General features: G+C 29.0%; 1 protein-coding gene across 3 annotated transcripts in view; it reads right to left on the reverse strand.

Annotated features, from left to right (window-relative positions):
• Positions 1–22,627, reverse strand: part of Nos (Nitric oxide synthase) — a 101,444-nt gene that overhangs the window by 2,179 nt on the left and 76,638 nt on the right. For all 3 annotated transcript variants that reach the window (XM_088182273.1, XM_088182272.1, XM_088182271.1), the window contains 8 exons: positions 20,935–21,109; positions 16,825–17,006; positions 16,103–16,217; positions 15,023–15,277; positions 9,356–9,460; positions 8,034–8,098; positions 1,798–2,116; positions 1,485–1,733 (listed from right to left, as the gene is read on the reverse strand). In XM_088182273.1, coding sequence (XP_088038399.1) covers positions 1,485–1,733; positions 1,798–2,116; positions 8,034–8,098; positions 9,356–9,460; positions 15,023–15,277; positions 16,103–16,217; positions 16,825–17,006; positions 20,935–21,109 — 1,465 coding nt within the window. The remainder of the gene's footprint in view (positions 1–1,484; positions 1,734–1,797; positions 2,117–8,033; positions 8,099–9,355; positions 9,461–15,022; positions 15,278–16,102; positions 16,218–16,824; positions 17,007–20,934; positions 21,110–22,627) is intronic.

Here is a 22,627-nt window from a genome sequence, read left to right on the forward strand (position 1 = left end):
GATTCTGAATGGCTCGTGTAAGAGATGTTCTGTTCGTGATGATGAAGAAATAAGGGACGCGATCGTGACTCTCTAGGTCACTTTAAAGCTCCCAAAATCGCCTCTTAGCTTCATTGAGTAGATGCTATGCTGAGAATCCAATGAATTGTATCTCAATGCTCTTAGATAAAAAGGTATTTCGGATACGATCCTTACTGTAAGAATTTTACTTATATTCTCTCCATTAACAAGGAGTTATTCGCGTCATTTAAATTCTAGATAATAGAGCCATATTTGAGGACGCTACGAACTAACGTATTATACAGCACGTGAATCGGAAATAAACTATGAGGATAATTTAAATAAGCAATATATAAAATAATTGTTTATGCATTACTGTTGGACAGATTAGGTGTGAGCGAGCGGTAGCAAATGAACCTGATATAAATAACTCTCTACTTAACATAATTGCACAAGCAATTCGTTTCATGAAATACATTATGTATTTAAATGCACACATTAAATCGCACTCATAAATTATTTAAGTGACACGCGCTCCGCATAACGAAGTCGAGCATCCTAGACGCCTTATCGCATACGTTGTCGAATAAATATATAGCATTAAAATTATTTAAGATTTTTTTTAAATAAAATATATTTTTATTAAATCTTCCGTTGTAATCTGACTGGCGTAAGACCAATGCATTACAACGGGATAAATCTGTATCGACTGAGTCAGTCAATCAGATATAAGGAATACCTACAAGTAAGTATATAATCACATACAAATAGTATCACGTGTTTTACTTATTTTTAATAATATTAGTATAATACATATAATAAATATGATATAAAAGATAAACATAAAATAAAATTTTAAATATTAAAAATATTATTTTGATACGATTTTGTATGATCTAAAAAATAAAAATCTTGAAATATAGGTCAATTGATATGACATTGAAAAAAATAAATACCATAAAAAGTTGGACTTATAATTTCCTCAATAAAACAGAATCTTGATGTATCATAAATTTTAAAATAATATGGGGTAAACTGTGTAGTAAATAATACTACAAACATATAATTTATTATGTTTAGATTTTTTAAAATATGTTTATTGTATATATTAAAATGGATATTATTAATTGTTTAAAGGTAAGCGCGCTTTTTCTATTAAATATCGGTCTAAGGGCCGCAATGGCGGTAAGCCTTTTAGAGCCAAGTTCTTAAATATTTATTAAATTTAAGCTTGGTGTAAGTACAGGTATTCAACGCTTGCTTTCTATTTCACGTTATTGCCCTTTTTATTTAGGAGAGGTGGTGGCAGTTTCTCTACGTTTTGTGAAAATAATTGCTTATGTTTTAATTCGTTTGATTTTAATTTTCCACCTCTCAAAATATTATAAATCATTTATTCGCAATTGGTTTAAGACCGCAAGCACTAGTAATAATAGCTGCATCGTCATCGTCATAACTTATATTGTAGTTGAATGGCAACTTACATCAGTTTTGAACTCCACAAACATCGTAAAGCGTCCAGTAGTTTCGCAGTGCAAATTTCTATTCTCGGTAATTGGACATGCAAATATTTTTTTGTTCGAAACGCTCTGTAGGGTGGTAAGCATTGATGTTGGTGGAATTTCAGCAGGCGCTAATCTAACAGTGTCTTCTGAAAGTGTCACTGTTCCTAATGCTTCAGTCACATCTCTCATAGCACTATCATCATCGAGGCAGAATGTATCACAAGCAACCTTAAAATAAAATATTTTAATTAAATACATTTTCTAACATACATACGTTATATTTTTGATTTACATGGAATACTTCTTTAGCCCACTTCCTGAAGGCCTGGTCTTGACCGCACATTTCATCTCCGTGTTCCATCTTTACGAGTCTCTCCCCTCCCAATTCTCCCAGCAGATTATCCACATACTTTCCGAAAGCGCAGAAGTTTGGATATGCGCTGCTCCCTAGTGCAAATACAGCAAATCTCACATTGCTTAGAGGTCCAAAATCTTCGTCTGCAGGATCTCCCAGAGAAGTGCGAAGAGTGTCGTTTCTTGCTAATTTCTTATCCACCAGTTCCGCTTGGCTGTTGGCTTTTATGAACGACTTTGGAGTTGGCATCTGAACGCTAATACAAATAAAATAAGTTTAAATATGTTTCCCGGGGGATTGAAATTAAATAATTATATTTTAACGTCATTTTTAATTGTTTTTTTGAAGTGTAAGAATTCGACATACGCGGCGAGTTCACAAGTCGTAAAAAATATTTTAGAGTTTTCTGCGAAGAATTCGCTTTTAATGTTGAAATAAAAATGGTAGCGCAAATTGTCGCATAAAAATGTATATATATACATGAATTTAAGGAATGCTATTTTGGATTGTGCGATGGTTAAAGTTACGTATATGGTAGGCTTATATAATTGTAGTAAAACATTTGTAAACACACACTTAAAAGCTTTCGTTTAAAAATGTAGAATAAATTTTTATATTAAATATTTAAGGAGCAGATCAAAAGAGAGGTGTACGTGATATTGATATAAGATCTATGCACAAGAACATAATATGTGATATTATACTAGTACTCAAGAATAATATTTTCATGCGTCATAACGTCATAAGATATAGATTTGGATTAATATTATTTAAATAGACAATAAATATTTAAAATTAACCATCGCAAAATCTATGCAATCTAAGTTTTATTTAGTGATTTACAGTAGACTTACCGACAATTATTAATAAAAATATCAAACTGTTTAGTACATTGTACAAATATTAAAACTTTGCTTAAAAGAAGGTCAAAGGCAAACATTTTCGCAAATTCATTTATATTCATCAAAAAATCAATCGTATCATGGGAATTGATTAAATTTATATTACCAAAATAATTATATAAAAAAGGCAAAAAAATGTTTTCGCTTTGTGTTTATAAAAATTAATCGTTTGTACATTTTATATCGGTTTTAGTTTTTATATGTAGTTTATTTCGGTTTTTATTACTTGCAATTTGAAAAATCATTGTATGATTAACAATGGCCATTTTGTATATTTTTTGTATTAATATAAATTTACTGTTAGCGAACGATGCTTCAACCAACTTGAAATAAACGACCTCATTAAGGACCTTAACCTCCCAAAGGAGCTTTCAGAATTGTTGGTCACAGGTTGAATGAAAAAAAATTTTGGAATAAAAATCTCATTTTATTGAAATGTATAATAAGATTTGCTTCTATTCTTCCCTGTGGTAAACAAACTAGTGTTCTGTGATGATGTCAGGGCACTAAATATGAAAATTACAATTCATGGAAAATGTATGTTTATATACTGCTACTGATATGAGTCAATTATTATTGGTCATTTTAAGGAGATTAAAAATAATTCTGCGACAATCGTTTTATTTTTGGAAAATAATAAAGACTAAGAAATTTAATGTGTAGACTTAACTATGCAGAAGTTTTGTATTAAACAGTGACATGGTTACACAAAATATTCTTATTTAATATGAATAGCATGATAAATAGCTAGCCCTTAACCATTTGAAAGCCGTAAGGACGCCGGTGTCGCTTACGAATGACGACATGAATGCCGCTAGGACGCGGGTGACATTTTTTTTTATAAAATTATAAAATATTTTTTTTCTATACTCTTAAAGTATTTGCTTGTATAAACTAGATTTATTTTTTATTAGATCTATTAAAAATTTTAAGATTTTTAAGAAATATATTTATAAAATTATCTATGTTTGCCAAAAAATTAATTTGCATTCTAATTTCGCTTGGCACGTAAAGTTAAAAAAAAAAGGAAAGATGGTTCACTCTTTGGATATGTCCATAAAATTTAGTATTAGTTAGTATTAAGATTCGCCATTAATTTGTGGTTAAAACCAAGTAATAAGTATATTTGCTAAGACCAAGAAATGAGCGGAACGGCCAACTGACGCAAGGGTGGGATAGCCACTAACTTCTTAAGCTCGTTTAAACGACGCTTTTGATTTTGATTTTGCTACCACTACATATAATACATACATGTGAATTATTATATACAACATAACAATAATATCACTATAAGAAATTAACAAATAGATGAATGCAAACATTGAATAATAAATACGAAAGTAATATAGCGTTATTGGTGTAGAATTATGCGCTTATTAATTACACGGTCGCTGGTATTTGTATTTATTGTATATTTTCTCATGTTAGCTTTCACAAGGTAGACGAATCATAATTTGGACTATTTGATAAGAAAATTTAATTAAATAGAATACTGCATTGTTAGTGAAGTAGTGGGTAGTAGTATTAACTCAATCCCATATTTTTCATTTTAGTACAGAACACTACACAATCGGTTGCGAAACATTCACAGCTTGCGAGATTCAATTAGTTTTAATCCCTGTTGCCGCCATTATTAACCGCTTAGCGAGCTCGCGTGCCGTCGATGGATTACCACTGAAAGCAAAGGACTGGACCAAATGCATCAGTATTAATCGACCTATAATATATAATTTATTTATTAGTTGTCAAGTTGCCGCAATACAAAAAAAAATATTCAGAGGTTTTTCAAAATTATAGTTGTAGTGGTAACACTGAATCGCGATGTAATTAACTTTTAAAAGATCCGATGTCAGATGTTCACGTATAAAAAAGTCTGACAATATGACGCAAAAATTTCCTTTCCAGTGCAATTTTTCCATTTAAAATGAAATTTAATGTAAATTAGTATAGGGATGCATTTTTTAATGTAGCATATAGCGAAACCTGACGGTTTTATATTTTAATATTCGAACGCAATGCATCTGCCAATATCTAGAACAGTTTATAATATAATAACTAAATCAATCATGATTGATATTGTAAATTCTAGATCTCCTCACGTTTTTCTGATAATATATAAGCTGAAACGCAGGATATGATAACTTTACATTTTATTTTTGGGTTGAAAATATACATCAGCCCAGCTCTGAACTCACCACCAGCGAAGCTTACGACATATCGGTACATAAGCAGCATTAAAACCCGAATTCGGTATATTAACTGATATAATTCTAGTCAAAATTACAATAAATATTAATTATTATGTGTATGTTAATCATAGTTATAAAAAAATGTAAAAAAAACTTTTATAGGAACATATAAATTAATCAGTTTCATGGAAATAAAGCAATTAATTTATTTCGCATGGTTCTCAAATATGAATGTACCTTTTTTTTATTTACAACCCTAGATAAAGGGAGGAAATAGTACAAATGAACGTATTGGGATATAAAGGGATTTTGGACCGTATTGGATCACCGATTTATGGGTGATGGGATTTTCTAAAGCAAATACGGAAACAAAAAAAATACGATATACAATTTAATACAAAAACAATACGAAAAAACGCAACATGGTCAATCTTATAAATTGGCTTATAGTTTAATTATTTTTTGAGCTCAATATTATTACTAATATATAATATATTGTACGTGAAATAAGGTATAAATTTTTTAGAGCAAAAAAATATTTTATTTGTAACAAAAATGTAGTAGATGTTGGTTTGTTAAATGAAAGCAAATTATTAAAAAAAATATAAATAATAAGTATGTATTTAATATATTATATAATAATTGCTGTGGATTGTATACACTTTTTGGGACAGCTTAAAAATATAATCTATAACTTTTTAATCAACAAATATGTATATAACATATACAAAATAGCATAAGTCTGATTTTATTAAATACAGAAATATTTTTGTAACGTGTCTAATGTTATTTTATAAATTGAAATTAAATATTGTGTGAATATATTTAATTTTTTATATTTACATAATATAATATACATAGTATAATTATTAATACTAAGGTAGATAATCTGATTTTATAAAATTACTCTCTTGCGTAATAATGCTTGGGTATACTACTCGGTATGTTAAATTACCGTAAATTTGTTTTAGACAGACTTTAAATTAAAATATATACTTATATATAGATTTATTATAGATAAAAAAATTATATCAAATATTAGGAAAGATCACAGCTGCATAATATTAGCACGGAAATTTAAGTAATTTATGAAATTTCTGCAATTACAAAGAGATTTTTTATAACATTTTTTCGGCTTTTAGCTGTTATTGACATTACTAATAAATAGTATAATAAATAATTTTTGTGAAACAGTAAAATGCCACGTCGGGCTACAGCCCGATATACGTATTATATACTATTAAATAAAAAAATGACTAACCGCGTTGTTAAGATATACAACTATGTTTTGCTTATATATACTCTGAGAAGAGTAGACAAATATTGGTATAACATATAGTTAAAAAATACGGGCATTTATTCGAATTTTAGTAAATACATTACAAGAATTAATGCTCATTAGTTAGATTTTCCAAAAAATACAGTTACCTAAGCTTAAAAAAATAGTTTTATTTTTTTTAAGCGTGATTAAAAGCTTTTATATAATTTCATCAGGCGTTTCGTTAAAGTTTTTAAATATAAAATTCTCCCTATTGTGTTATAATCTACAAGAAAAACGCTTTATTAATGTATATATAATGGGTTAACTATTACGTTCCGTTGCAGAATTTTCAAAGGAAAATTCCTGTCCGGCGTAGATTTCATTTTTCTCACCTAATTCCTCATTTTGGAATCTTTATTCTGCTGCTGGAATATATTTTCATTCAGGGGTTTTTATATCCAGTCGACGGAAGCGTCTCGCGATATAGACCATGTGTCGTAATCTCTTTGAGTGCGATAAACGGCCGGGTACGCGAACCCCCGTTTGCCGCCGCTGGCGTAATCCCGAACGGAGGGAAAACTTCATCTTGCTCGTTGTCGGAGCGAATAAAGCGCACTTTGTGGGGAAAAATCTACACATTTTCATGTAAATTCATATTCAAATGCAAGTTTTCGCCTCTTCAATACGAGACGTATTTTTATATATGGCAACTAAAAAACTGGATGGCTCAAAAATATTGCATAAATTGCTCAAAAATATTCAACGAAAAAGTTTGTTTTTATACACAAGTAAAAATATATTGAATAAAATAATTATACAAAATTAGTGGATGGCAATTTATGACATGCGTACTATTAAGTGGCATGGCATAAAACATTATAATATATTAATATAATTTTTAGTACGCTACTGATTTTTTTTTTCAAATGTGTATTCTATCTTTTTTGTATTGTAAAATTTCTATTAGTCCATCTAGGTACTATATTTCATGATAGTCTATGTATAAAATAGTGAAATTACACATTTAGTGTCCCTATTTGCGAGATGTGATAAGCTCAATCTTATGTTTTAATTTTATTAATGAGTCTAATTTGTATTTTTAAAGAATTATACAACGCATTTACACTACTGATGATATTAACTACTATCTGCGATAATCTTTTTAGCCTCTCTCAGTAATTACCCCAATAAATATTTGGATTTTAAAAGTGGCTTTAATGTCGACGCCAGAATAAATTTCTCGTGGGTGTCTATTTTGCTACTAATACGCTCTTAGTACTTTATATATACATATACTTTTTAAATAAACGAATGCGAGCTTATACGTTTCGCGAGCGGGATTAAAGACGAAAGCCTTTTCGCTTCCGAACTAAGATTACCACCACCAAAGTATCTGGAAACACTCCTTTGATCAATATTTCATCGGACAGTAGTATGCGGACCGTTATCCGCCGGATGAATCTCCGATATGTTTCAGGTCAAAGTTTCTAGACGTTTAACTTGATATATTCTTTTCATATGCCGGAGATGAGACTACACACAAAGTGTGTGATATGATAAAGATTAATATATTTTATCGATCATAAATATATAGTGTGTGTTTATACAGAGTAAAAGTAGCTTTCTAAGCACGAGAGGAAAACAAGCTTTTACGAACGCTCTCTAAAGTTTGGAACTTTGGTTTTGACTGGAGTGCGAATTCAATTTAAACAATTTTCATTCGATCAATCATTCGCGTGTAGTTACCGAAGATAGTTTCGCTTAAGTTGGAAATGCATATTGAAACTTAAGTATTTACAGTATGTCGCTTTTAATACGTACCTAGATAGATCTTCTCCTTTAACGTCTTCGTCTAGCTTCATTGCGTACAAATCGCGGCCGAAACTCTGTAAATAAATTATAGAGAAATAATTATGTTTTATGGGTCTATTGTTTATTAATAATTCATGAAAATCAGCTAATATATACTATATTAATAAATCATTATTATATTTCCATTTTTAACGGCCTTATCTTTACGAATAATTCTCCCCTTGACTTTTACTCCACATACACCTGTAGCCCTTTTCATTATTAAGGGCATAAACCGAAAGTTATAAAGGCATATCTGATGTGAACATATACGCCAAATTTTATATCGTAAGATACGGTGCTCGTATTTTTCCTTTATAATACAAAATACTGAAAGATGTAAAGCAATATTTATTGTATTATTAAATTATATTATATAAATTTAAAAATATTAAATATGAAGTTTAATATACACAAAAAATTTTTTGGAAGCAAATTTTATTATTTACCATATGTTCTAATTTTTGGAAAATCAAAATTATAGTATTTATTTTATTGATTATTTTCTTAAATGATATATAATAATATTTAATTGCATTATTAATATTTCATATTAAAGAGAAAAAAAGGCACATTACTCTCAGATATCATAAAATAAATTATGATGAAAAATATTATTTTATTACAAAATTGAGACCTCGCTCAGATATCGAGAGCGGGGCTCGTGAGATTTTTATTTGTAACGTTGAGAGCCGATTTGTAACGTTGACCTTTGCCAAATCATTTAAGTAATAGAGGTAAATATTTTGATTGTACGCAACTCTATGCTTATTTTTAGCACGAGAGAGAGAGAGAGAGAGAGAGAGAGCAGTTTTTTGATTTTTAAATTAATTAAGTATGTGAATTAAATTGTCTGGAATTTGGCATGTTTATATAACATGTGTATAATGTTTTTCTTCTATTATAGGAATTATAATTTAATTATTGCTGTATAGTCGCTACAAAATATTTTACTTACAGCTTTCTGATTTTCAGAATTTTTATTAATATTTATAAAATATAAATAAATATAGCGTCTTATCAATATGTACATTAGGTAGACACTGAGCAAAATAATCCAAGAATAACACGGACCCTAGATAACTTTTCCGAATTCGTGTTTCACGTGAGTGATTATGTTTACTCGATATTGGCGAAAAACGTGTCACAGCCAATTTGTGACTTTGCCTCCACAAGTGGCTCCGAAATGTATGTATCACGACATTCTTTTTGACACAATTTAGTATGGCACGAGTGGAATAATTTCATCGGATTATATAATAAATAAATAAATAATATATGTATTTACGCACCTCTCCGTTCTCTGGCGGATCTCCGTTTCCAAATGTTGAAGTGACTACCAAAACGAGCGCTTCGTGTTCAATGGAAGATACGTCGTAATCGGTCATGCATTGTACCTAAAAAAATAATTATTTAATAAAAAAATGAAAAAATATATTAATAAATATCTATTTCACTGAAAAATACAGTAAACATCAATCGCTTTTTAACTGCAATTATAGGGAGAACAACTGTAGTAGAATAGTTTACCATTGGAGCTCATGTTATTTGAAAGGACAATGATGATGAAATTGTAAAAAAATATTTATGGATCATTATCAATATTGTTAGCTCTATGTTATCGTTTAAAATCACAAACCGTGATCGTCAGAGTGATTCAAGAGTACTTTCACTTCAGGAAAGTTTGTGAAAGGTAAGTATAATATCACATTAGCTTCTCGAGGGCTACAATATTATAACGGGAGACGAAACGTTGATTCACAATTGAACGTCAAATTATGATATAGTAGAGAAAAGTGCACCCAAGAAAGCAAACAATTTCCTCTAAATTTTGCTCAAAAGACTGCTCTCTAAATTAAAATGCAAACTTTTGGCCATCATCTGTGATTTAGTTTTTTTTGGTTGAATACATACTTTTACGCATTATAAAATTCACGCGCTTCTATGTGGAAAAAACAATACGACTGCCCTCTAAATTAAAATAAAAACCTTTTAGTCGTCCTTCATATTCCCCAAACTTTGCTCCAAATGATTTTTATCTATTTTGTCAGTTAAAGGTCCACCTAATACAGTGATCTGTGAATCGGGGTAAATTATCTCGAAACAGATAAATATAAATATTAATAGATGTGACAGAGAAGCCTGAAAAATTGGCAGAGACACTTTTTGTTCTTATGTTAAAAATAATTCAATACTATTTCTCAAAAGCTTAATGAGTAATAAGCTAGAGCAGGGTTTCCCAAACTTTTTGAGCGACGGAACACTTCGCAAATCCGAAAATTTTGGCGGAACACTTAGCTTATTTTGCTGTACCCAACTTCTAGGTACTAAAATCTTCGCCCTCATTATGAAGTAGAATATGTTCATTCTTTTAATTTACTCCAAATTTTTGTGAAATATCTATTTAGGCTCCATGGAACACATATTTTGGATTCGCGGAACACCAGTGTTCCGCGGAACATAGTTTGGGAAACCATGAGCTAGAGGATTAAATGCGTCAAATTTTTGGATATCAGATTTGATATTTAAAAATTTATAAGATTTTCAAAAAAGCCTCAACAATCAGTGATAAAATTTCAATTTTATCCTCAAGGAGATTCGCGTAGCTGTTTACTTTTTTGCCCTGTTAGTAAACGTTTTTTTAGCTTAAGAAATTACTAAATTTGATATTTTAAATAGATTAATTAGATTTTTTCTTATATATATATATATATAAAGATATTCTCGCTTAATAAAATAGATTAAATATTAAACAAAACGTCGTCCTGTTTAAAGATTTATTGTTACTATTTATTTATTTTACTAAATTATTTAGCTAGTTTTTATAAAAAATAGTTATTAAACTAAATAATAGCTAATTTTTGTAATAATTAGATATTATTTATATAAACCAGTAACAAAATTAAGCTATAAATTTAATTTCAAAAGTAAATTTCACAGCTCTAGGAAAAACATTTCACACATATGCATTTTAATTTCTTCACACAATTGCCATTTTTTAATGTAATTTTGGTACCTGAAGAAAAACACCTTGTGCATATTTTTTTGTGTAATATTAATAGTAAAGCAATTAATTTTATGGGCAAACATATTCATTAAATCTTAAAGAATATCCTAGTAAAAATCATAGATGTTTAGAAAACGAGAAAAAATTACGCTGTAGTTTGCATTTTCACTATGCAAGATCGAGATTAAAATTAAAAAAAAATTTTACGTTAACGTCGGAAAACGCATATATGTGTCATCCGTTTTGATTTTTAACTGAAGAATTTCAAATTAGTTTAGTTAAAAATAAATAAATTGGGTTTCAACTTTCTACAATAGGTGAGTATCATAATCATAATGATAAAATAATTTAAATATTTTTTTTTATGTCTTAACTAGGTATTGCTGTCGCAAAAATATTGCATCTTACTCAAAGGTGAGAAAATGAAATAATTTGTTTTTAAAACTTAATAATAATCTTGAACTCGCCATAAATAATAAAATATATCTAATAAATTTTAAGAGTAAACGAATCACATTATTCATCGTAATCGAATTTCACCAGTGATTTACTTACGATCCGCCACCTGTTCGCTTTTACCCCGCCTCCCCTTTCTCATTATTGCTCGCGACGATTGGCAAACACTGCTTTAAAACTGTAGTGTATCCGTGTTGCTCAAATATCGCGAAACGAAATTGCTTTCGGCGTCTCGCGTGAAATATGATATTCGTGAATTATTATAACCTCGTTCATTAACTGCGCGGCTATTATCGGCGCAGTGTTGCCAGCCGATCGCACAATACAAATTCAATTACCATAGACAATACGAAGCACGTTCAGGCAATAAATCTTACAGATTTTATCGCGGCGTTTATTATGCTTCTAAATTTAGTGCGCTGTGTGCGCTATGGCGACGTTTTCTGTTGCAAGTATATTAACACCACACGTGGTAATTATGTTTCGATACGCTAGATAGCGAAATTTGATCGGATGACAGATAAGCTTTTCAAAAGCTTGCTGTAATAACTTTTTTCAATTGTAAAATACTAGTACAACAATTTTAAAATATATTCAAGAAAAATACGTGGTTTTTATATATCTTAAAATAGAAAGTTAAAATCATTTACATATTAAAAATATTAAAAAAATCTGCTTGTATTATATATACATACATATCTATGTGTTTATTACGCAGAATTGTTTGATTGCATACAAAGGGGAATTGGAAATATAACAGCCAATAATGTGGTTTATTGGCTTAAACAATAAATGTGGACCATATTTTATATATTGGCAAATATAATATTGAAAGGAATTAATAATTGAGTTAATGCATATGCTGTTGTTTAATATGGTGTAATCACAGATTAAATTATGTTATGATATTGTAGCAATTAACATTAATCTAAATCCAAATATAATAAGCATGTAAGTATTATCATAAAATTTTGGATGTTATTAAAAAAAAAATGTTCAGCAAAGGGCGCAAAAGTTATATACATATATAAATGTTTATAAAATTATAATTTTAATTTAATATATAAATATAACAAAAATAGTTATATCTTACATACATAAGATCATGCGCGTATGGTAAGATACTTTCCCTTTTGCTCGCTCGCGTGTTAAGTGACGAGAGTGAGTGAGAGATAAGGGCGTGCGGAACGCATGTAACGCACCCTCTTATCTCACGGTACAAGTATAAAGTATCTCACGGTAAAAGTACGACAGAAATCGAAACACGATATCAAGTATTATTAATTGACTTAAACCATTTGGTTTATCGTTCTAGTTAATTCATGTTTCTTTTATTTTTGACGCGTATGATGTATTTTGTTGTAAAACAACATATCGGTGGCTTAAAGTGTAAATTTGCTAACTCTACTATTGGGTGAAAATGACTTAACAATGGCATCTTGTACCTTTAATTGATGATGAAATACACGTACCCAAAAAAATTCTATCTCCAAAATATCCAATTAAAAACCTAATTTTCATAATAAGAAAATTGATATATTGTTTTATTTTCCTGTTTTCAAGTTGTCTATTTAGTTTTTTGTATCTCTTATGGTTATGTATCTCCTATATAAGTTGTCAAATATGGAGTTTGAAATTTAATACTTTAGATCATTGATATCTATAATATTTTTGAGGAAGAGTAATAAAGTATACAATCAAGAAAAATCTACGAAATATTGGCTTTTGAGCTAAATTATGGTATTTATTACTCCCATTTTTCACTGTGGTGTACTATTTATTATATAATATAATATTATGTATCAGTAGTAATACAAAACTTTTGCGATAAGTAAAAATATTTTAATTTAAATAAAAAAATTAGCAAAACGTAAGCAAAGTTTTAGCAAATAAATATTATAACAATATGAGTGTCATAATAACATTTGTTTCAATGTATGAGAAAGATTCAGTATAAGTTTGTTAGCAAACTTTAGACAAATTTATTGTATAACTAAATTAGAACTATATTTTTTTACAATTTTTTTAATTTTTTCTGAGATGAATAATACTTTTAATTTTAACAATGCATTAAGAAAATTTATTCATTTTCTTAAATTAGCTACCAAGAAGTTTGTAAAAAAATATTTTATATAAGAACGCAAGAAATTTATAACCATAATTAAACTTAAATTTATTAGAATTTTACTTTCTCAATATTTTTCATTTATTAAAAAATAACAATTCTCATTTTCACTATTTCTGAAAAATTTTGATAAATAAAAAAATATATGTATAGTATGTGTGCGGTACCCATTTTTAAAGATTTTTTGATTTTGCTAGCTGTTTTAAATGGTTAAGAACAGTGCAAGTTTTATTTTTAGAGAAATTAAAATTCTCATTTTCACTTTTCTTGCATTGCTCTACTCTAATTGATTACAAAACATCGAGCTACGAAGGATTTTCTGGCTTTCGTATTTATAGCTAAATCATTAAAAATTGTCAATAGCTGTTGCTATTAAAACATTTTTCATCTTTTGAATAAGTTAATGATAAAAATATCTTTGGATTATTAAAAAAACAGGCAAATTTTATGGCGTAACCCTATGGGAAGACCTCCATAAATATTTTGAATCTGCCGATTCTCACGCAGATCTGATTAATAATGAAGTTTATAGATTACCGAACCAAAGATAAGAATAATTATAGTGGTTGAAAAAGTCGCAAATATTTTTTTCAACCTCTATCAGAATTTTCAAGAAAGCATGTACAATATATTTTCAAACATCAGGCATGGACCCACCCTTTCTTATGTCGCTGTATTAAAATGCCAGCGACTGTAAAGCAATTAAAAATATTCGTACGAATTTAATTTGCAATAAAAAAAGGCTCCATGAAAATATTAAAAAAATGGTAATTTCGATTTGTTATTTGCTCGAGATATATTTCCTGAAAAAATCTCGACAAGAAACATAAGAAATATTATTCATTCAACCAAAATTTAGGTTTTGGATGATGATAAACATAAATTAAATAATTGTAAATTATTTAAAGGTTAAACATAAGGAATAACACGTCGTTTAACAGCAAGAGTTTTCATCTATCATTTTTACTGAAATTTAGTTTAAAGTATGTAGTACTATCTAAAAAATATTTCCTGTTAACTTGAATACTTGTTGGAAAGCAAAACTTTTTACAAAGCAACTGTAAAATTTAGCTTACATGCAAAACAACACAGCCTAATTTTATTTAATTAGAATGAAGTTATCTTAGAAAGGCTTGTAATTTAATGGAAACTTTTTCAATGTTAAATTTTTATAATTATATTATTTTATTAATATTTAATGATTTTATTTCTGTTTTTACGTATATTAACTTTATATTAAATAAGTATTTAATTTGTGTGGGGTATAAAATAATATTCCAATTAAATGCAAATAAAACAAATATGAGCTTCCGAAAAGCGTTCTAAAAAGCACAACCGGATATAGTTTTTGTGTTAAAAATGTATGTATACCTGTGCATTGAACGCATGCCCGAAAATAACTCCAAGCTTTTTGGCGTACTGCTCTGATTTTCCAGTCTCTGTAGCGTACAATACAGTAGCTTTGATCCTGCGAGATAAAGCTCGTCCGAATAGTTTCGATGTGAATTTTACAGCCCTGGCTATTTGTTTAAAGTGGAACTTTCTCCTCGGTTTCTTCCCGGCTACAGCTACTCCTCGCTCGCCTGGCTTGTTCTTCTGCCATTGATGCGTCTTCCAAGCTGGGTCCTTGGAAAAAAATATAGTAACGAAATTAAAAATATATTCTGTTTATTCTGGTAAGGTAGAGAGTAAGTCAACGGCGCTGCTAAAGTTTAACGAAGCGTACAAAATTTTATAATTCGATTTGGGAACGTCGGGAATTCGAGTCTGCGAAATTGTGTTTCAGATGAAGCAGAACAAACTGTTAAAAATTGCTAGTTTATGCAAGTCGACCATTTTTTAAAGTAATTATATATATTTTGTACATTGTAACAAATGAATATTTATTCGCAACAAAACGAAAATGATTTTTCAAAAATGAGCAATTTTGTTCTTATTAAAAATAATATACAATTTTTTATAAAATACATAGTTAAAATCGACAATGACGCGAAAAGGTTTATAGAGTTTTCCCCAAGACCTGTCAAATAAATAGGGGCGTGATGAATAGGTGTCGAGACATAAAACGTCACACTGCATACAAGAAGTTTACGACTATGCACAAAAGGTTTCACTCAAGGGTCGATGTTCGAAATATACCATAGCTTAAATTTATAATGTATGCGCTACAAAGTCACCGAAATAAAAAAATGATCATCACCATTATTTAAATACAATAAAAAAACTCGAACGACTAACGAATCTCAAGTTAAAATTTGATCGAATAAATTATAAAAGTTTCGTGACTTTCTCGTACTCTCCTTTTCATTGCTCTATCTACAAAAAAAATATTTTTTGTGTTGGGAAGGAAATTGCGTCGAGTTTAAATAATTCTTTTGTGTCCAGTGAAAATATTTACGTAAAATAATTAATCATAAAAGTGTTAATTATAGCAAAGAAAATAAAACTCACTTGATAATCGTAGGAAGGTTTCAGATAATACAACGCCATTTCTTGATGAAAAACTGGTGTTATTGATCCTGACATTGGCGGCACTATCCATATCCAATCTGAAGGACATCCAGACCTAAACATATTTTTTTGATATATATTTTAGTAATATGTACATATAAATATTATACAGTAATTTGACTTTTAAAAGAGCCAACTGTTGAGTCATACGGAATTTTCATATTTATGTATATTAATATAAAAAAACATTTATTTTAAGAGTAAAAAACATAAAATTTAAAGAAATAGTTATTAGAAAGTTTTATGAAAATCTATAAAAGTGTGCATAGATAAGTAACAATGCGTTAGTCTGTATGGTGTTGTGTCGGAGTGCTGAATGAAAAACTTTGAGTTAAAAACAAAAAAAAAAAAAACTTTCATAATTAGACAGCATTGTTCAAAGAAGGATCCATAACCATATATATCTAGGTTAGGGCTGTGTAGGCGACTAAAAAGTTTTCAGCATTTGCTTTATTTTCAATTCGACTTAAATCGACTGATCTGTTTCGTGTTCCCAGTTGCCAGTATTTGAAAAATATTATGTTTATACCCACGTTAATTTTTAGAGTAGTTTATATTATGTTTTCACTTTAAAACAATTAGCAATTATATTTTTTTCTGTTCTTGAGTCAAAGCTAATAGATAACACATTACTTTTATATATAATTAATATACGAACATACCTCAATCTAGATTCATTATCGAGATGTTTCATAAAGCTCTCAGCGGCAGTGTGGTGGTCAACAATCGTCACGTTTCTCTGCTGAAAGCTGTGGAGTACCGCAACGTTAGTCTCCACCAGTGCTTTGTCCTTCCACAATGTGACAGTAGTCCTTGTGTCAAGTCCCATCTTCTGGGCGATTGTCTAAAAATATATAATGACCAAAAACATATTTTTATAATAATCTACAGCGACAACAAACCATGCACATTCATTAATTCTGAATATAATGTTCATTTATTACTCTCGTCGGGGAACGGCCATTATCTTGATGTAATGATGTTTAAACCGTTGTTAAAATAATAAAACGACGTTAAAGCAATCACAAAATGTACACAATGAATATTTATCAATGATAATGGTCCGTGAAGTGTATTGAAAAAATATAAGAAATTAACGCAGTCGAAATTTTAGCGTGGCGTTTCGTTCGATCTTTTTTGACGTAGTAAAAAAATTTAACCGTCGAATAACATTTGATGTATGCAAGCATTACAAAATTTAAATTGCTAAAATGTGCAAAATTGATATTGAATTTTAATTGAATATTTTTTACAGAAGCATTTTTTCGTATTCGTTTTCCTGTAAATATTCGATGTTAAAAGTTTATGTTTTGTTTTTTACCTTCTCAATTATATTGTTCATCGCCTGAGGTTTTTAACTAAAATTGAACGAAGTACTTTTAAATTGAATTTTTAATTAAAAATATTATGTTTTTTTAACTCAACGTGGGTTACTTTTAAATGCGCTATTATGCTGTAGCTTATATAAATTTAACCGTTCCTTGAAGTTGGGGTTTTATGTGAAAATACCGTGCTGCAACTATTTTTCAAACTTTATTCGTTTAATCAACATTCAGCTGAATTCAAATAAGCTTAAAAAACGATACACTGGTTGGTAAACAGGAATAATATTTATTTACAAAAACTTTTGTTAGAAAAAGTTACCTTTACGGTTGCGAGAGCGAAACTAACCCAACATTATTACGATACATTTTCACGTAACTACTAGCTGTAATATCTGATCTAATATTCCGCTTTAGCGCGAATCTTGAATTAAATGTAGTATTGATTAAATTATCTAACTTTATTCAACAGTTATTACTAATCGATACAGTAACAATTTTATCCAAAAAGTTATTAACCCGCTGTTTCAAATTTTTTTTTATTAATTTATTTATGTAATTCCGTAAGTTGCGTTATTACATAAAATAAAATTATTTTGACAATTTTTAGCCAATTGAAGAATATTTACTTTTTCATACATTTATTGAATAATTTTACTAAAATAGGAACTGTTAATGTCATCAGTACCAGGCGTTGAGTTATTTTTTTATTTGTTTGAATATTTTATGACTAATTTAATTTGGTGAAAATAAATAAATATATTAACTTGAGCCATATTTTTGACATCATCAAAGTTAATTTGTTTTTGATCTGATAGAAATGTTCCAATTAAGATAACATGTTTATTAAATTCATTAGCTATTTTTTTGATATGTAGTTAAATCTCAATTATTATTTAGAATAACTTTTTTCTAATTTTTATTTTCTGGAGCACCTTTGATAATAGTTTTAATATCTTACGATATTTTAAATTAGCATCATTAAACAGTTTTTTCTGGATTAAAATAGTACTAGGTTCTAGCTTCTATTTATGATGACAAATATTTGTATTTTAAATTAAGTTATTTAGATGCTAAACAAACCATAGAAGGTTGACTATATTTTGATTATATCTACTTTTACTTGTAGCGGTTTTAATTTTATTTGTAAAATTATGCAAGTCTTCATTGACATTTTCTAATAATTTAAAATTGGAAGATTTTTTTTTATTTTGTAGCTCTCTAAAGTTAATTTAAAATTTTTTTTTATTAAATCTTCCGTTGTAACCTGACAGGCGTAAGCCCAATGCGTTACAACGGGCAAATCTGTTCAAACTGAGTAAGCCAATCAGACATAATAAATACATATAAATATATATTACCATTTTTCGCTGCAAAATAGATAATAATTTATTATTTATATAAATAATAAATTATTATCTATTTTACAGTAAAACTAAAAAATAAATTTTTAAATCATGGATTTGTGTAAAAAAACTTTGTTTTTGTGATTTTTATTGAAGTAAAAAACCTTGATTTTTTAAAGAATTTTTTTTCTATGAAAAAAAGTAATGCCTATAAAAAAACAGAAATTTTTAATCAATGACCTGATTTCATTAGAGAGCGGAAATTTAGCGAATAAGATAACTTGGGGCTTAAACACAAATGGATGATTTTGATGCACCACCACTCGACAAAGTTCTAAAGGTGATTATGTGTCTCAAAAGTTATAAATCTCCCAGTAATGACAGCGTTCCAGAAAGGCTACTTAAGTATGGTGGTGTTCAACTTCTCCAACGCATTCATAAGATAATTAAAAACGTGCGAAAATACGAAGTGCTCCCTTAGGACTGAAACAAGGGAGTGATATGCCCCATATATAAAAAGGGCAATCCACTACTGCGTGAGAAATATATAGGGATCACTACTGAACATAGCAAATAAAATATAAATAAACGTGCTCAATATAGACTGCTGCCGCCCTTGGATTTAAAAATAGTGGAACAAATACATTCAAAAAGGCGTATAGGTTGATTTCAAGGCAGTGAGATCAGTATAATCTAGCTAAACTTAATCTATGATGACGAATCAGAATTATATTTATATATTAATCATAAATTCTAATCTCCCAGACAAAATAGAAATTGAAAATTTCTATTTGGGATTTGAGCCCAGGTCTTTCTGGTTTTATTCACCGACTATACCACTGATCTATCGTGCTGGTCTAAAATAGTATCATAAAGTAATAAAACGCTGCTGCTCTTTGCATTAATCAAATATGGTAAATACGGATATTTTACTGTCATGAATTAATATAATTTTTTTTTTTGATAATTTACATTAAGTTTCAATTAAAAATATTGGGACTAAAAACATAGTTTCTTAATTAAATTAAAATGAGACACCACCGTAAGAGAATCTTTATAAAGATTAAGTCAAAGTACCAGTTATAAATTCAAAAGATTAATAGTATCCGTTACAAACGTTTTGAGAAAGTATAACATGTGCATTAGGAATTGTCACCAAAACGGCCATTCGTAATCTGTTTTCAGGTCCAACTGCAATTTGTTTAAAAATCTTAACACATTTTAGTGATTGGCCGTTCCACCGAAAGGGACAGAAAATAAAATCTCCTATAGAGAGCGCCATATGTATAAATATGACATTGCAGGCAACCTACAGTCACTTTCTCAAAGACTTTATCTGACATCAAAGACATTTCGGAGTTGAAGGCGTCAGAACTGAAAGAGCTCTTCTATTTGGACTCAACAAATTACACAATAACTGATTTTAACGAAAAGAAACACCAGATCAAGTCTAAAAAAAATAATCAAAAACTAATCATTAAATAAATTCTTATATATATAAAGAAAAATTCGATTCTGAATTAGTCATAATTTCTTATCGCGTACATCTATTTCTAAATAGATAATTTATTTAGATTATTTTACTTGCCGTAAAATAATTTAAAATGTGACGCTTTGTTCATCAAAGAAATAAAAATAAATTCAAAATATCCTAGTAATAAAAATATAGTGAAAAGATATATGTTTTTGGACCTAAAGTTGAAAAATATTATTAAAATGTGCAGTATTGCAGATGACCATTCTAAATAATACATATTGATGACAATAAATGAGTTGAAAAACGAAATTTTAATATCGCAGAACAAAAATATTTTCGTCCTCTTCTCTCGCTTTTAACTGGTAAGCGTCACGAAATGAATATTCTCGTATTTCACATAAATGTTCAGTAACTGATAAAATGTACGGTTTTAATATGAGATGTTATATTTAAGACTAAATGACTAGCTAGATTTTGATCAAATGCGTTATAAAATAATATCTTGCATGTTTTAGTTTACTTTTCAAATTAAAAATTTCGTAATGACGGATTAATATCAGTAATCAAAGGTTTTAATTAGTTATTGAACATTTATTCTTAAAAAAACTGTGTATAAAATCAACATACCTCTATCATATTGAGTCTTGTAGTATCGCACAAATTCCTGCATCCAATCTCAGTAGCCATATACCATCCGTTGAAAGCATTTGCTGTGAATTCGATACCCCCGCAATCGAATCGCATACCAGACACAGCAGGAAGACCATACCACCTTAATTTCAAATCCTTAAACCATTCGTACCTGTGTAAATAAAAATTAAACAAGCTCATTATTATTTTATAAACATGGACATGAATAGCGGCACTGTCTGAGGTAAGTTTAACGGAAAAACAAGTATACGGGTAATGAATTTTCCCTCTACACCACCATCGCTTTTTAAACTACCGTACTATCCATAAAAAGGCTGGTGCGAGTTTGCAACGAGAAGTTCTCCCCTTTGTCGCCGAGATGCGGAAGCAACAGTTTGTGTGTAGTAGCAATTAAAAGATAAAAAAATACCACGAGTACACATTAAAGCGTTTCGTTGGTATTTTTATAAAAAGAAAACGCTCTGTGCAAGACTGAAGAGACAAAAAATATAAAGTAAAACGGGTAAAGTTAAAATGTATTTTAGAAAGACTTTTATGTTTATTCTTTGTCAGTAAAAATGTATGGCAACTAAAGCAATTTAGTTAATTCTTGGCTAATTAATTAACATGATATTATAGCAGAACAAATTTGTCTAGCGTTTCTGAGAGAGCTAATTAGTAGTTACACTTTAAAATGATGCAATTCTACATATAATAAAAAGTGTCATTATAAAAGTTGCAGCGTACATATAACATTCATTAATATGATTATAGCTTTACAAAATTCATCAGGAGATTTTTTATTGGCTTATCGGATTTAACGACTGATGTAATATTTTATTCTGACATACGTTAAAACTTCATTGAGATCACTTTGGAAGAGAATTAATATGTGAATACTTTTAAGGTACGTTTCCCTCATAACCTAATGGATCGTATTTCAACGCGTATTTCTTTCAGTGCAAGATAAAAATTCGACCTTTTTGCATCGATTAGTGACTGACTGAAAATGGGTATTTTTTTGAGTAGCACAAAAAGACTAGTTTGAGCAGGTCTCAACAAACAAAAAAGGTGATCTTTGGTAATGAATTGTTATTTAACGGCTTCTTGAATTAAATAAACAAGTACAAATAAAATTATTATGAATAATTAGTTTTGTAGAATAACATGTTTGCATCAACGCAAATAATAATAAATATATTTTTATATATTTTGGAAAATATATAAAATGATATGGTTACCCACAATTTTTCAGATAACCCTTTTATTTATATATATGTATTTTAAAAATAAACTTTCAAACATTTTTTATAGCTTCTAAGCTCTATTCAGATATAAATATCATATAATACTTAGATATCAGATTTTCGCGTTTTATATAAGAATCGAAAAAATAAATATTTGAGAGAGAAATTTCTTCGCGCATTGTTAGAATTAAATGTGCATAAAATTCAGCGGTTCAGAAAGAGTGTTAACATTGTATGTAGCGTTTCACTTCAAGTGCACTACACATGTGTTGTGTGTGAAAAACAAAATTGAGCACTAAAAGTAACGTATCGTAGAAGGGATCAAACCAAGTTGACAGAGCAGATTGGATGGTAAATCGGATGCCGCAGTCTCCCGAGACTGGTAGCACTTTGAAGGGATTTTCGCCAGGATGAATAACTTGTTAATAAAACATGCATATGCA

The sequence above is a fragment of the Plectrocnemia conspersa genome, unplaced genomic scaffold (assembly GCF_051122295.1).
Source record: "Plectrocnemia conspersa isolate PC_06_02 unplaced genomic scaffold, ASM5112229v1 ptg000003l, whole genome shotgun sequence".
NCBI classification, from domain to species: domain Eukaryota; kingdom Metazoa; phylum Arthropoda; class Insecta; order Trichoptera; family Polycentropodidae; genus Plectrocnemia; species Plectrocnemia conspersa.